The sequence below is a fragment of the Lithobates pipiens genome, unplaced genomic scaffold (assembly GCF_037356315.1).
Source record: "Lithobates pipiens isolate NorthernLeopardFrog02 unplaced genomic scaffold, aLitPip1_a1.2 Scaffold_28, whole genome shotgun sequence".
Taxonomy (NCBI): domain Eukaryota; kingdom Metazoa; phylum Chordata; class Amphibia; order Anura; family Ranidae; genus Lithobates; species Lithobates pipiens.
In genome coordinates this window covers 64,868,195-64,885,606 of record NW_027507789.1, presented here as the reverse complement: position 1 = coordinate 64,885,606, position 17,412 = coordinate 64,868,195, and the positions used below count along the sequence as shown (strand labels likewise).

At 44.4% G+C, this 17,412-nt stretch overlaps 1 protein-coding gene across 1 annotated transcript in view; it reads left to right on the top strand.

Moving 5' to 3' along the window:
* The first annotated feature begins 577 nt into the window (after positions 1–577).
* MRPL58 (mitochondrial ribosomal protein L58) overlaps positions 578–17,412 on the top strand; it is a 33,183-nt gene continuing 16,348 nt past the window's right edge. Inside the window, exons 1-3 of the mRNA XM_077459333.1 lie at positions 578–820; positions 3,483–3,516; positions 9,177–9,236. Of these exons, the coding sequence (XP_077315459.1) occupies positions 593–820; positions 3,483–3,516; positions 9,177–9,236 (322 nt within the window). The 5' untranslated portion in view covers positions 578–592. The remainder of the gene's footprint in view (positions 821–3,482; positions 3,517–9,176; positions 9,237–17,412) is intronic.

The window sequence follows — 17,412 nt, the reverse complement described above, 5'->3', positions numbered from 1 at the left end:
AGTACCTGAGCTTTCAATTGTCTGAGTTTTGTAAATAAAATCCGTTCAAGTGGATCTATTGTCAGTCTCAAGTTACTGGGTCATCTACCACGGGACATCCCCTAGACGTGCAACAAGGAGAACAGAAGGTAACTATAAGCCCAAAAATAACCAGAAGCTACTTCGGGGGTTAGTGCTACACAAGATTGGTTAAACCCACAACTACTTTTTTTTTAACCACTAATATTCCTTTATATTGGCTTTTGGAATTTACAAATGCAGCAATTTAGAAATCAGATGAAAGGTTTAGCACTGGAAAACACTTTTTGATAGATAAAATGTGCATTTTATATACAACTATATAGATCAGACCAAAATAAGGGACAAATGAGGAGGAATGAGGGACATTGCACCAAATCAGAGACAGTTAGGAGTTGTTTCTACACTGACAGGTTCCCACCACACACAGGTCAGTATTGGACACATTTTATTTCTAAAATTTTTATTCTCAGTTACATGGAGACTGTTATAAAATATACATTCATACACAGTATTCGGGACAGAAACTGGATAACACGTGCACAAAGATGAATAAAGTCATTTTCGGAGTGCCATGACTCTACAAGCGGAACTATATCGCCTCAGCTCCAGTTGGCAGGCGGACGGTATTCGGCGTTGCACTGTGAAGAGCCGGAAGGGCACGGAGGCCAATATGGCGCTGGCCGGTGTGTTGCCGCGGCTCGGCCTGTTTCGGGTCACCGGGGTTCGGTATTGCTCCGGTTTTCGGAGTGCTTACAGCTTAGATAGATTGTACCCGGACAGCACAAGGCGGGCGACTGAGGTAAGCGAACGGGACTAGGAGAGTGAGTGACAGCTTGCTCCACCAATGAGCGGAGAGTGTGTGACTGGGGGTGGAAGGGTGACATTGTGGAATCCATGGCGACCCCAGACCTTGTGTTCTGTCCTCTGTGCATCATTCCTAGCATTAGTCAAAGATGAGACATTGGAGGATTTGACTGATGGAAGGCAGATTATTATTAATATGTGTGGTGTGTTATGGGCATGCAACTTGTATGGACACCGCATCAGAATGGACCTATTCGGGCTGTGATCGCTGGCATGGCTCCCAACTGTCCCTGATTTCCGGAGACTGTCCCTGATTTGGAGCAATGTCCCTCATTCCTCCTCATGTGTCCCTAATTTTGGTCTGATCTCTATAGTTGTATATAAAATGCACTTTTTATCCATCAAAAAGTGTTTCACAGCGCTAAACCTTTCATCTGATTTCTAAATTGCTGCAGTTATAAATTACAAAAGCCAATATAAAGGAATATTAGTGGTAAAAGCACTTGTGGGTTTAACCAATCTTGTTATTTTTTGTAGCATTCTCCTTTTAAGGGGGCGTGGTAGGGGTGTGTCCTATGCCTGCATACTTTTGCCGATAGGTGTCCCTCATTCCCATCTCAGAAAGTTGGGAGGCATGTCTCAGGTGTGCTGGGATCCCAGTCTGAACTTACCAGAGTGATCCTGCCAGGAAGCTGTCACTGCACACTGAGCCAATCATAGCTATCAGAAGCATAACACCCCCCCCCCCCCCCCATATGAATACATGCAGCTGTGGAACACCGTGGCCACAGATGATTGGGTCAGGACAGGTGACCGCTTCTGGCAGGATGGTTCTGGCTGGGATCATCACTTCACCCCCAGAAGTGTGGAATGCTGATCAGCCAAAGGACACATAGAGAAGCTTTTCCTGTGCAGAAACATGTCAAGGGTACTAAGTTGCACTGAATATACATCAGAGTACTGGCAATTGAAACTACTCTGTTCAGTGCAGTTATGTGACCATGCTGACCAATGAGAAGCAGATCTGAGGTTTCATCTTTAAAGCGGACCTTCTGTCATATTTTTTTTATTTTTTATCTTTCCATCTATTAAATTAGGATGAGCGCCGGCGTGTTCGCATACCCCACATGCAGAGCCCAGCAGAAAGTCAGCACTGTGCTGCGCTAATCACAGGCAGTGAGACATTGATCCAATCCGCAGCTGCAGAGACCGGGAAATGTCTCACTGCCTGTGATTAGCGCAGCACAGTACCAACTTCCTGATGGGCTCTGCACATGAGGTGTGCGAACATGCCGGAGCTCATACTTACTAATCTTCTGCCCTGGTTGTTTTAACTTTGGATAGTAAAACATTTTTTTATTCTGCCAGTAAATACCTTATACAGCCCACTTCCTGTTTCTTGTCTGGTAAAATGCCTAGGCATATGACATTATGCACAGATCTCTTACTCTCCTGAGAGTTTGCTAGGAGGGGAGGATGAGTCATAAGAGGGCTAATGAGGGCTGCAGAGCTGGAGGTGTACCTCTGTGAAAATCCAGGAAGTGAACAGGCAGCAGCTTCAGCTGCTCACAGTTAAAATGGTTGCAGCCAGACTCAGTGGAGGGAGATTTCTGCAGCATATTTGGTAAGTACAGAATCACAGTATATATAAAATATGCAAAGTGGTTGGAGAGAAGCTTCAGAATGGTAAAGATGTTTTTATTACAAATTATGTGAGCAGACTGCAGTTCCCCTTTAAGTAAATAAAAAACGTCTACAAGGCTCTGGGACTAATTGCTTTATCAGGAGAGTAAGATAGGCCATAGATGGTGCAAATTTCTTTTTCTTTCTTTCTTTCTTTCACCATAGGTTGCAGGAAAAAATTTGCACGATTGCCCCATCATCACAGACAGTGCTGACAGGGGAATCTCTCCTGCAGAGCAATTGTCTACTCTTGGCAGGGGAAGCCGTCCCCACCAGGAGACGATCGGGATTATTGATAGTGGCTATAGTGATAATCGCAAGTAAATCCGTCAGGCTGGTCATTCGATCGATCAACTTGTCACATTCAGCCTGCCCACACGGTTCGAATATCGTCCGGTTCCCACTGTGTCTGTGTCCGGCCTTACTGGCCAGCAGTAACTGTGTAAGCAATCTAGATAAGAAACGTTCCCTTTGGGATTATTAAAGTATTCTGATTCTTGATTGCTCACACAGTTCCTGCTAGCCAGTAACTCTCCTTACCCAGCAGTTAGCTTCCCTACATAGATGCACACAGGAAAGCCCTATTTTGAGTCCATTCAAGTATCTAATTTTAACTGAAGCCATTATGAAGGGAGAGTTTTTTTTCTAAATGCCTGAAACATGTTGACAATTGTTTTAATTTAAACTAATACATTTATTTGGACTGTTTTCTCCTTTGGCCTGGCTCTCCTTCCATTGGAACATATTTCTTGCTGCTATTGTGGGGTCCAGAGGGGTGGCCAAGATATTTGGTGTGCACCTTTTTTTAATTTTTCCTGAACGTACCCTTTAAGGCAGTAAGTGGCAGCTGTTTAAAGTGGCCTTCGATTGTAATGTGTGAGGGCTCAATACAGATCTTCATAGAATGGCACGCTGGCTGTAGTTTTAAACCAATCATTTCAACCTATAAAATCTTTTATTTTGTTTGTTTGCAGGAAAATGCTAAGGATTACGGAGACATTCCTGTTGGTAAGTAGACTGACTTCACTAGAGTTATTCGAGACAAACTCTAGTTTTTAGAAAAAAAATAATTGTTTCCAGATCATTGAAATACATTGCAATGATTTTTTAGTAAACCTTATTGCAGACTGTTAACTTGCAGTTGTCTAGATGTAGGCGAAACCTATGCACTTGTGGTGGGCTCTACAATGAATACTATTGCTGTTCTTCTTCAAATAAGAGGAACTGCCGCAGCTGGCTGGCTGCAAATCTAAATACATATGTAACAATAACATTAGAGCCTAACTCTAGCCACATTTTGTGTTTTGCATAGAGGAGGAAAAAAAATTAACATTTGTCTTGTCTTAATTTTCTTTCTGTCTGCAACCCCATTGGGTGCATTTGGAGGGGAAATCTCCCCAACAGGAACAAAAATGACCATAAAATCTGTCCTGCTCAATAAAAAAAAAAAAAACATAAGATACTGGGCTTTAAATTTACAAAGTGGGCTGCCTAGGTAGTAATTTACATGTTATATCAGTGAAATCTTACTTCAGATAAATGCAATGGCCTAAGGCTGCCCATAGATGCCTTGTTTAATGGATTCCCTTTCCACACATGCAAGGTGCCATTGTATTGGGACTCCTCTGCTGTCGGGATACACCGATCAACAGCTGCGGCGGGCTAATCGACAAAAGATTTCCCATTTGTCAGGAATTGATTGTTAGATTCTGTCAAGTGGAAACATCCATAGATGGTTTTAAACTTGATCGGTCTCTGCTGATCTGGCTGAATTTTGATCCAGCTATAGGCAGCTTAACAGCAGCAATAACAACTGTAAAAAAATAAAAATAAAAGAGGAAGGTTTCAAAGTTCAGTCAGGTTTCTGTTGTCTCCATCTTTGTGAAGGAGCGTTCCCTTAAAGGATAAGGTCACACAATACATGTTCCACCTGTGTTTAGGGTGAAACATGTAACATGTTTGAGCAGCTACACCCACTCAGCTGTGTCATTCGTTCAGTCTTCTGTGAATGGGAAATTACAAGCCCAGGCTGTCGGCTTGTAGTTTCGATGAACTACCATGGTGCTGTTGAGCGCTCTGGTAGTTAATTCATTCTTCTTGTCAGTGTGTATCTGTCTGCCTGTATGAGCAGACAGATACATTGAGAAGTCTGCAGGAGTCCTGCATGGCACCTACGGTCTGCTCATTGCAGTTGCAATGCTTTCAAGGCTCTAAGTAAGAAATAAAAACGATTGCACATTTTTTTTAACCTGCAAAAAACGTGAATTTTTAAAAATTTATATTTTTTAAAGGTGAACTTATCCTTTTAAGCGTAATTACGTGTTTCCTATCACTTTAATGATTTAATTTGGGCAAAACTGACCCAAACAAACTATTTTCTTTATATTTTCTTTACTAACATGTGCTTGCTGGGAGAGCTGTATAAACTGTTTGTAGCATCAGCTACATACATCATACAGCACTGTTCTAGAACAAAATCGAGTCAGGTTGACCGTTGCTCAGCCATTCACAGGAAGCTTTGTATTCTATAAATTAATACAAAGCTTACACTGATTGGCTGAGGTGAAGATTGTGACATCATCCACCCGCCTCTCTGTCTGCCAATCAGAGGAAGCTCCGTATTCATGTTACATACAGTTTATACTGCACGCTCAGCAGGCACATCTGTTGAGGAATGAACTAGTTTGTTTGGGGCAGCGTGTCCCAAATTAACTATTTAAAGTCACAATAAAGATGGAGTTTGCTTTATCTCCTTTCCTAAGGTCTTGTTTACACCTATGCGATTTAAAGTGGATGTAAACCCAATGTCATCCTTTCTAAACTACTGCCATAGGGGTTATCTATAAGGATATACATGCCTCCTGCATGTATCTTTACCTGTCAAATGTCTCCCCACTGTCTGCTATGATACCTGGAAAACTGCATATTCTGTGGGTGGGTCTGTTGTTTGGAGCTCAGGAGGTGGAGTCTTGATGTCAGTAGAATCCCCGCCAACCTCTACACTCCCCTTGTCAATATGCATTTTCTCCTGTGTATTTCTTACACTGAACTTCTGCTATGATCACTAACATCCAGTGAAAAGACAGCAAAGTAACCACATGACTTAATCAGCATAAGAAAGGAGTGGGAGGGAATTAAAAAATAATGCATGTCTCTTGGCTAGTGCACCATATATGTAAATCACCTGTCACTCACAGAAAGGGGGAGGATTTGAAAAAGTTCTTTTCTGTTTGTCAATATTTATCTCACTGAACAATAAGAGGATTGCTCAGAGCTGGATTAACTCTTTGTGGCAAGACTGGGCTTAAATGATAGGATATCTTATACTCTACATTATGACATCACTTTGGTGTACATCCACTTTAACATTGCCCAACTCCTATTAATGCACAATAGGAGAAGGATTGCTATTGTTTGCTGTGGGACCCATTCACACCTGTTTTTTGTGCTGCCTTGCATTAAGGAAGGATAGAAATGCTTTTTTTTTTTTTTTTTTGGTGCATCAACATGCATTTTTGGTCCAATGGACAGCAATGACAGTATATATAAAAATGCAGATGCAAAGGTGTGACCATGCAGAAAATGAGGCAAACTCAAAGTATATCTAAAAGGGGGTGTGGCCGGACGTGGGTGGAAGGAGAGTATGGAGTGAGAGCATGTGTACAGGTGTGTGCTCTCTCCTATCCTTCCCTCTGGAGAAAGGTGGTACGGTGGAGCATGAAGATGATGGGCATTAGGAGCTAGTTGTGGAGGCTCCGGCGAGTGCGGGGAGCTTGGACGGCTCCCACTGGTTGACTGACGGGACGAACCTCTGGAGGCGGGAGAAGAGTCAGTGAAAGGCATTGCTTCTGCTAGTTTTGGAAAGACTTGAGTGTTACCAGCAGATGGGAAGGCGGCGTGTGAGCTTTGAAAAGCCCTGCGAAAATCCCCTGAGGAAAAGGTCGAAACCTTCGGTAAACTGTAATGCCACGTACACACGACCAGACTTATGTCCGACAGACTTTCGAAGGAGTTCTGCCGGAGTTCTGACAGAGTTCTGACGGACTTTCCGAATGAGCGGACTTGGCCACACACAATCACACCAAACTCCGACGGATTCGAACGTGATGACGTACGACTGGACTCGAATAAGGAAGTTCATAGCCAGTAGCCAATAGCTGCCCTAGCGTCGGTTTTAGTCCGTCGGAATAGCATACACACGAGCAAATTTTTCGGTAGGAACTGGGTCCGTTAGAGTTCTGGCGGAAAAATTTGAAGCATGTTCCATTTCTAAAGTCTGTCAGACTTTTGCGAACCAAAAGTCCGTTGCAGCCCACACACGATCGAATAGTCTGCCGGAATCATTCCGTCAGACTTTGGATGTTGAAAAGTCCGGTCGTGTGTACGAGGCTTTAGAAGTACTGTTAGAGGGGCTAAGGACAAGCTGGAAATGATATATTTCATTGAAAACATCATACATCTTATCAAAAGGCTGAATTCCTGAAGGACAGACAAGGACTGCAGGTCTTACATGGGGCTAGAACTCTGGAGCACTTTGTGCAATCTGGCCCAGAATTTTGAGGGCTCTCTGTCTTTCAGGGTATGAAACCCAGGTATTCTGGGGCTAATGCTAATAATTAATCCCACATAGGCTGGACTTGAAAAATTTGAATAAGCCCATACGCTGCGCCCTGATAAACGCATAACCTAAACTGTGTAAAACTCCATGTATTGTACTTTGATAAAAACATTATCTGAACTGTGAAAAGCCCATTAAAACACAATGTTAAAATTATGAAAGATCAGCTGAGTATGTACACCTCCAAAATGAACGAGATGGAGACTAGGTCCTGGAGGGATAATGTGAGATTGGTGGGACTACCAGAAAAGAATGAAGGGCCTGACCTTATAGAATTTTTTGAAAAAAAGGTTTGTAGAGGTATTTGGAAGAGAGTCATTCTCGCCGTTGTTCTCAATCGAGAGAGAACACAGAGTCCCCTTCAGAGCCCCACCACCAGAAGGATACCCAAGATCAGTACTGATGAAATTCCTTAACTATAAAGACAAAGTGACACTTTTACGGAAGGAAAGAGAGGCAGGGAATACTTTCTATAAGGGAACCCAAGTATCGTTCTATTCAGACTTTTCACCAGACCTGCAAAAGCGCAGAGCAGGCTTTACTGAGATAAAATGCTCTTTACAAAAACTTAGAATAACATATGCACTGCTCTACCCAGCACGGCTGTGAATAGTAGCACTGGGAGGAACACAGATTTTTGATAACTGGACTGGAGCAGCAATGTGGTAGGAAGACAACAAGGAGAAACTGCAGATAAACTGAATGGGGGGGGGGGGGGGGTTTCGGGGAGAGGAGGGGGAATTTAAGGAAAGAGAGAAGAAGAAGAAAATATATATTTTTTTGTTCCCTTGCTCTTGATGGAGACATGGACTGATTAATTGGAGAGAAGGGGGTCACGTCTACAAGTTGTCCAGAACACAGCAGCCAGACTGGTAACTGGAAAAAATCCTGGGAATCAATCACCCCGTCCCTGAGGACCCCCTGAGGGCCTCACTCACAAATTTACACAAGGAAAAGCCCCACAATACCTCTGCGACAAAATAAAGTACTATACCTCAGGTCGCCCACTCCGGCCAACTAATCAGAACCTTCTCCACATCCCTAAGACCTGTTATAAATCAAAAAGTGAACAAAGGTTCACAGTCTGAGGACCACGGCTATGGAATGCTCTACCCACGGACATCTACTCGGAAAGAAAACATCCGGCCTTCAGGAAAAAGCTCAAGACCCATCTCTTCTGAAGAACCAGATAGACACTGGTGGCAAAGCACCTTGAAGCGATTTAGTTTGCATATGTAGCGCAATACAAGTTATTTATTCATTCAATATAATGCACTTGGAATTAATGGTAGAAACAAACTGAGAAGAGTTAAACTTCACATAATATATATATATAATCTCTGTCTATCATATCCCTCCACCTTTTCACATTGTACTATAATATAGTTCAAAAAGGAAGATAAGAGGTGAAGTAACATTGTAGAAAAATATAGATGAAATTAGAAATCTAGCATGGCTGTATATAGAAAGTGAGTATTTCTCTAATGGGGAAGGGTAGGGGGAGGGGAAGGGCCTGCTGGAAAGTACAACAATGCCGGGGTTTGAAAAGATGTCACATTAAAACTTTGCTTGGAATACTGGAATTGTTTTTAAGATACTTTGTAATGTAAGAAAAATAATGAATAAAGATTAAATAATTTAAAAGGTATGTCTAAAAGCCAAAACATTTTCTTTGATGGAAGAAAGGGGTGTCCAAATTTGGAATGTCACCATTTGTTCTGATGTATCTCATTATAACGTGCATTTTCCATGCGTTGTGGTACACTGCAATGTGGGTGTGTTGTGTTGGGTTTCCATTCAAAATGAAAGGCCCTGGAATGCCCAATGGTATGAGTATTGCATTACCACAATGCAACATTGTTAAAGGGTGGCTCTATAAAGTTTTGGCTATAAACACATGTGGAGAGTAATCACCATTATACATGATATAGATTGTCGGCATTCTTTTATTATTATTATTTTTTTATTTATTTTTTTATTGATCTGCAGCATGCTTATAGTATAATGTTACAAAACTTATTAACACTTAATAACACTTGTATTCCATCAGATCGGTTGACCATCTCCTATAGCAAGAGCAGCGGTCCTGGAGGACAGAATGTTAACAAAGGTACAGATTTGTGTAGGAGTTTTTAGCTTGCTAAAGATTTCATCATAAATATGTTTTCATTTGCTTTCTTAGTATTCCTTCACATTTGCTGAGGAGAGGTTTAGGACTTTGGTGAGACGACCATCACCAAATCACCTGATAATGTAAACAATTGTTTCTCTTTAGGCACATTGCAACATATGCAGATACCACCCGTGTAACCTATCTAAACAAAAATGTATCATTTGTAAAGCCATCTTTGTGACTTCCTGACACCAAGAATGGGATTATGTAACTAGAATGGTGGTTCAACTTTCATCATACTGTTCTTGGACAATCAGCATCCACACTTTCCATGGTTGGTGCTACTCATGTGGATATGAATGCTAAAATATCTTCCCAACACTCATTGGAACCTAAAGGATAAGTTCACCTTTTTGTAAAAATAAATAAAATGCATATCTTTTTGCAGGTAAATTTTTGTTTTATTTTTCTATTTTTTACATTGCATTCTGCAAAGCACTGCACCGGCAATCACCCTAAATATGAGTGTAACATATAACCTGCTCCTAAAAGTGAACTTAGCCTTTTAAGAATTGGCTGTTATCAGCCTGATAACTTCTGACAAGCTCTTCAAGCTCCTCCTGTGGAGGGGGAGGGAGTGTGCCTTTCCTCCAATCAGCTCACACACAGTGTATGGCCAGACTCCCCTCCCACTGCTGAAATGGGAAGAAAATTTTCTAACACGATGTGCACTTTCTAACCACTTCCCGACCAGTGCACGACGATGTACGTCGACAGAATGGCACGGGCAGGCATATTGGCGTACAGGTACGTCCAATATTCAATGCCGCCCTGCCATCGGGAGCGCGCCGCCGCGCTCCCGCGCTGGTCGGGACCCCCGTGAGTCCGGTCGCGGGACCCGCGGACTCGATCGCCGCAGGCATCCCCGCGATCGTCTCACGGAGCGGCCAAATGGAGGAAATGCTGTGTAAACAGCATTTTTCCATTCTGCCTAGCAACTAGTGACGCTGATCTCTGCTCCATGTGATTGGAGCAGAGATCAGTGTTCACTAAATGAAAGCCCAATCCCCCCACAGTTAGTAACACACCCCTAGGAACACTTAACCCCTACACTGCCACCCACTGGTTAACCCCTTCACTGCCAGTGTCATTTACACAGGAATCACTGCATTTATATAGCAGTGATTACTGTATAAATGACAATGGTCCCAAAAATGTGTCAAAAATGTCCAATGGGTCCCCCACAATGTCGCAGTCACAATAAAAATCGCTGATCGCCGCCATTACTAGTATAAAAAAAAATAATAAAAAATTATTAATGAAAATGCTATAAAACTATCCCTATTTTGTAAACGCTATAACTTTTGCGCAAACCAATCAATAATCGCTTATTGCGATTTTTTTTTTTACCAAAAATATGTAGAAGAATACGTATCGGCCTAAACTGAGGGAAAAAAATGTTTTTTTATATATTTTTGGGGGATATTTATTATAACAAAAAGTAAAAAATAATGCGTTTTTTTCAAAATTGTCGCTCTATTTTTGTTTATAGCGCAAAAAATAAAAACCGCAGGGGTGATCAAATACCACCAAAAGAAAGCTCCTATATGTGGGAAAAAAAGGACGTCAATTTTATTTGGGAGCCACGTCGCACGACCGCGCAATTGTCAGTTAAAGCAACGCAGTGCCGAATCGCAAAAAGTGGTCTGGTCTTTGACCAGCAAAATGGTCCGGTCTGCAAGTGGCTAAAGAATATATAAAGGTGAAGACAGCAGATATACAGTTAGGTCCATATATATTTGGACACAGGCAAAAATTAAAATGAAACAATCCAAATGAATTTGAAGTGCAGACTTTCAGCTTTTAATTCAAGGGGTTGAATATAAATATCAAGTACACATTGTAGGAACTGCAACCATATTTTTACACAGTCCCCCCATTTTCAGGGGCTCAAATGTAATTGGACGAATGAATATAATCATAAATAAAATGGTAATTTTTAATTTCCTGACAGACTCCATGGCAGCCTACGTGTGGGTTTAGTCCCGCCTCCATTACCCTATAGGACGACACTCCCATAAATCTTTGCTCCCTGCCACAGGCCGTGTTCTTTTTTTGTCCTCCTCCATAGGACCTAACATGTGTCTTTTTACCCTGAAGACTTACTTTTTCTACGTTACGGACCGGCCGTGCGACTTGGAAGTCGCAGATTTCCGATAAGCTCTAGCTACTAGCGGAGTATGGAAAAGGGGCATGTGGAAGAGGCGCTGAAGAGGTGTATGCCTAGTCACTGACAGGTGAAACCGCGTTTGAGTCATGAAACCTTGCTACTAGCAGGTGACTGTTCGCCCCCAACGTTCCCCCCCTCCTCCTCCTCCTCTTGAAGTCCGGCGTGTGTGGGGACCTACCTCGGCTGGTGTCCGTCTTCTGGAGTGGTGAGCCGTTTTCTTTCCATGGCAGCCTGTATTTGTTTGTTGTATCTTTTCTTTGCAGGTTTGCAGTGTCCCTTCGTTTCCCCCATACACCGCACTGCGCTGTATCTGGCTGTTCGGGCGGCTGGTTTCCGTGCGTTCCAGCCGCCCAGTTACTTCCTGGTTTCGCCGCTCGGTCGTTCTGCGCATGCGCGAGACCGGAGCGAAGACGAGGCTTGGTTCGCGCATGCGCGATGCGGGCTTCGCGCATGCGCACTAGCGTTTTAGTGACGAAAATCGTGACGTCACTTCGGCGGCGAATTTAAAAACAGAAAACAGCTGATAGTATGCCTGGGATGTTTGTAAGCCTGCAACTTCATTCCTGAGCTCTGTTCTTTAGTGTTAAGGTATGTGTCTTTTGGGATCAGTTTTTCCTCTGCCTCCTTAGCTGTTTTTCTGTGTTTTAAATTAGGCTGTTTCTTTCTCCAGCCCTATGGATCCTGGAGATGCCTCACCGCTTGCTAGTGGCCAGCCCTCTCGGAGAAGGTACTTCTTTTGGGGTTACCTACCGGGGGGGGGGGGGGAAGCAGTGGAACATTAGGGAATGTTCCACTAACACTGCTGGTTTGTTCTACAGCCCTTCTAGGTCTACTCAACGGCGAAGTTCTCACCGAGGAAGTGACTCGTCTAAGTCCCACCGCCGACATTCCTCTTCCAGGTCCAGACGACATGATCTTCCCGCCCTTCATCAGCTCACCCAAGTCACGTAGCTGAAGGTGTATGCTGGGGGTGCAAGACGCAGGTTCCTGCTGACAAGTCCCTTTGTGACGCCTGTTATATCAAAGCGACGGGTGAAAGGAGTGACTCTGACCAACAGCTAAAGTCTATGGTGGAAAGATTGGTTAAGGACAGTCTTAAGAAGTTTGAAGCCCCCCAGTTGTCTCCCATAGAGTCTCCAAGGTCTCCAGGGAGGGATGCTCAGGCCCAGGACACTTGGGATTCCTCGCTGCCTAGCCATCCATCTGCTGTCTTTTCAGAGAGTGAGTCTGAAGAGGAAGAGTCTGGTTCAGGTTTTGACTTTGCCCTGCTCCCTCCTTTGGTCAAAGCCATTAAGGAAACACTGAGCTGGGAAGAGCCGGTAGTGGCCCCGGCAAAACAAAGAAAATTTTTCAAACAATTGAAAAAAGAACGTATTAGTTTCCCCTTCCTCTCGGAACTGGGAGAAGTGATTTCAGATGAGTGGAGCAAGGTAGAGAAAAAGAATTCTCTTCTTTCTAAAATCCAGAGACTTTATACCTTCAAGGAAGAAGAAGTTAAGAATTTGGAGTCTCCTCCTCTAGTGGACGCAGCAGTAATGCGATTGGGCAGACATGTTACCCTTCCCCTGGAAGACACAGTCTCTTTTAAGGACGCTTTGGATAGAAGAATTGATTCTGACCTAAAGCGGATCTACCTTACGGCCGGGATGGCCTGCAAGCCGGCCTTGGCTGTAGCGGCTCTGTCTAGAGCAATGGAAGTTTGGTCCAATAATGTTGATGATTCACTCAGAAATGTTTCCGAAGATCTGGCCAGGAGTTCTCCTATTCAGGAATTGAGACTAGCTTCAGCTTTCCTGGGAGAGGCCTCGATCGACATTATCCGTCTGGTGGCTCGAGTTATGCTCTCCTCTGTAACTGCCAAGCGTGCCCTTTGGCTCCGTCCTTGGTTAGCCGATCCCGCTTCTAAGCAGGTTTGGTGCCGTATTCCTTTTGATGGTTCTTCCCTTTTTGGCAATAAGCTGGATAGTGCCATAACTCGAGCCACTGGAGGTAAGTCGGGGTTCCTTCCTCAGGATAGACGCCTGCAGGGTCAAAGAAGATCGTTCCCTAGGAAGCAGGCTCATGATCGTGCTAGGGAGGCGCGCACTTACAGGCCTGGACGTGAATTTTCTAGATCTTGGAGGTCCAGACAGACATCTCTCAAGAAGTCTGCGAAAGGCAGTTCAATGGGGGAGAAGGAGCCGACTAAGTCCTTTTGAGATCAAGCCCGTCCAGGCGGTTCGGGTAGGAGCACGTTTGTTCCACTTTCGACACGTTTGGGCGGCCTTGATCCAGGATTTTTGGACCGTCAAGACGGTCTCTTCCGGACACACGTGGACATTCAGCAGTGTACCCAAACTCAAGTTTGTTCCCACATCCATGCCAAAGTCAGAAGAAAAAAGGCAAATTCTTCTAGCTTACACAAAATCTTTGTTGGATCAAGGCGCCGCTATTCCTGTTCCAGATGTCCAGCGCGGCAGGGGAATGTATTCACCTCTCTTCCTGGTCCAGAAGAAGAACGGCACTTGGAGACCCGTAATAGACCTAACGCGTCTAAATCACTACATAAAAAAGTAGAAGTTCAAAATGGAAACGCTGTCCACGATCCAACAATCAGTGCAGCCAGGGGACTGGCTTGTCTCAATAGACCTCAAAGACGCCTATTTTCACGTCCCAGTGGCTGCAGAGTTCCAACAGTTTCTCCGTTTTTCCATTGGCCAGTTCCATTTTCAGTTTACTTGCCTTCCTTTTGGTCTGTCAACCTCTCCTCGCACTTTCTCGAAAGTCCTTCTGGCAGTCGTAGCCTTGTTGAGAATCAGAAAGATCCGGATTCATCATTATCTAGACGACCTGCTTCTTCTCGCTCAGGACAAGGATTGTCTCTTGAGCCACAGGGATCAAGTCATCGCAACCCTCGAAGAATTCGGTTGGCTCCTGAATTTAGAGAAGAGCCAGTTGGTTCCTACGCAGTCTCTCGTGTTCCTCGGTGCTCTGTTCAACACAGCAAGAGGTACCATCTCTCTGCCCGAGGAGAAAATTGCAGTAATTCGAGACAGGATCCACCTAGCTCTCTCCTCTTCTCGTCTCAGTGCTCTTCACTGCCTAAAGATCATAGGCACCATGGTGTCTACTATACCCATGGTGAAGTGGGCACAATGGAGGATGCGCCCTTTCAGGTGGGGTTTCTCCATCAATGGTCGGGAGAAAAGGCTCAGTCCATCGTAGTTACTCAGACCATAAGAGGTTCCCTCCTTTGGTGGCTTCGTCGGGAGAATCTACTGAATTGTCACTCTCTTCTACCAATCAAATGGATCTCAGTAACATCAGATGCCAGCAACAAAGGCTGGGGGGCACATTGTCTTTCGGAAGTGGCCCAGGGCGTTTGGGACTTTCCCTCTCGGGGAATAGTGTCGAATGTGTTGGAACTACGAGCAGCCTTCCTAGCGCTGTTGGCGTTTCCACATCTGATAGTGGGTGCATCCGTAGTCCTCAGGCTGGACAATACGTCTGCGGTCGCATACGTGAGGAAGCAAGGGGGCACCAGAAGTCGGTCTTTGCTGAAGGAAGTGGAGCCAATCATGCATTGGGCTCAGAGGAACCTGTCCAACCTAACAGCAGCCTATGTACCCGGAGTTCTCAATGTCCAGGCGGACTTTCTTTCACGAGTCCACTTGGACAACAACGAATGGACCCTTCACGAAGAGGTGTTTCAGTGGGTTCTATCCCTGGGGATGTCTCCAGAAGTGGACCTTTTTGCCTCTCGTTTCAACAAGAAGCTAACAAAGTTCTATTCGAGGTTCAAGGATCCGCAGGCCTTCGGGATAGATGCCCTAACAGAGCAGTGGCGATTTCACAAGGCATATGCTTTTCCCCCAACGCCAATCATCTTCCAATTCCTGAAGAGACTCAGATGGGAAGGAGTGGAAGTATTGGCAATAATTCCGTATTGGCCCAACAGGCCCTGGTTCCCTCTCCTATCTCTCCTCAGCTTTCGGGACCCGGTTCCTCTTCCGTCCAGACGGGACCTTCTCTCCCAAGGGTCGGTTCTCCATCCATGTCCGGCTCAGCTCCGGTTGAAGGTCTGGTTCTTGAGGGGGGAAGGCTGGAAGCTCTAGGGTGTCCTAAGGAAGCCATTCCCACTCTCCTAAGTGCAAGGAGAAGGAGCACTAATAAGGTGTATGAACGAATCTGGGCCAAGTTTGTTTATTTTGTGTCCTCCAGAACCAGTTCCTATGTTTCACCCACGGTTCAAGATGTGTTGGGGTTCCTGCAATCTGGCTTGGACTTACCTTTATCAGTTAGCTCCCTTCGGGTTCAAGTTTCAGCTATTTCCGCTTTTACAGGGGTTCAGTGGGCCAGCCACGCCCTCATTCAGCAGTTTTTCAAGGGAGCAGTAAGATTGAGACCCCAAAGGAAACCCAGATTCCCCAAATGGGATCTTCCTCTAGTCCTGGACTTCTTTTCTCTGCTCAGTACGGATCTCTCCATCCGAGAACTTACCTTGAAAACCGTGTTCCTGGTGGCGGTCACCTCAGCGAAACGAGTTTCGGAAATTCAAGCTCTGGGAGCCAAGGAGCCTTTTCTAACCTTTTTTCCGGATAGAGTGGTCTTAGTTCCAATGTTAGGGTCAAACCCTAAAGTCACTTCAGTCTTTCATAATAATCAAGAAATCTCTCTACCCCTATTCAGATCCTCGGATTCCTCAGATATTCATCCTCTTGACGTTGGAAGCTCTTTAAAGCTCTACTTGGAAGCTACAGCTCCATTCCGGCAGTCGGACTTCCTGTTCGTTCTGTTCTGTGGTAAGAACAAGGGCACTAGAGCATCAGTCAGGGCAATCGCTGCATGGATAGTTCAAGCAATCCAGTGGGCATACAGAGATAAGGGCTTGGCTCCTCCTCAGGCGGTGACGGCACATTCAACCAGAAGTCTTTCGACCTCGTGGGCGGCTTCTCGCCATGTGGCCCCTGACGTGATATGCAGGGCAGCCTCGTGGTCTTCCATTCACACCTTTATGTCTCATTATTGTGTTGAGCCAGCGGCTTTATCCTCAGTTGATTTTGGTGTTAAAGTTTTGTCAGTTGACGGTGTCAAATCTTTGTTAAGCAGCATTTTTGCCCACCCGGGTGTGTCTTGGCGAGTTATTTCCCACACGTAGGCTGCCATGGAGTCTGTCAGGAAAACGGAAAATTTATGTCAAATACTTACCGTAATTTTCCTTTCCTGATGGACTCCATGGCAGCAGGAGTTCCCTCCCAAATGGCTGGAGTAGGATAGTTACCGAACACGGCCTGTGGCAGGGAGCAAAGATTTATGGGAGTGTCGTCCTATAGGGTAATGGAGGCGGGACTAAACCCACACGTAGGCTGCCATGGAGTCCATCAGGAAAGGAAAATTACGGTAAGTATTTGACATAAATTTTCCGTTATTTTGTTGAATCCTTTACTCACAATGAAGTCTGGAACCCATGGGCATTACCAAAGACTGGGTTTCCTCCTTTTTAAATCATAATTACAACATAAACTGATCAAAAGTTTACATACCCCAGTTCTTGATACGGTGTATTGCCCTCTTTAACCCTTTCGCTGCCAGAGCATTTTTTTTGTGGGGTTGTGTTTATTTATTTTTTTGCACACACGTTTTAAAAATCATTTTAGGCTTAAAGTTACACAAAACCCCAAACATACATTTTCTGAAACCAGACACCCTGGAGAATAAAATAGCAGTAGTTCCAATTTTTTATGTCACATGATATTACCGCAGGTCTCGGAAGTGCAATATTTCAGCAAAAAAACACACTAACGTGAATTTTAGGGCGAGTAATTAAATAAATTACCCATATTTTTGTTAAAACATAAGACGAGGTTGCGCCAAGTAAATAGATACTCAACATGCCAAACCTTAAATTTATTTTGCGTCCGAGAAATGGCGTCAAACTTCAGTACTTTATATTTTCTATAGTGG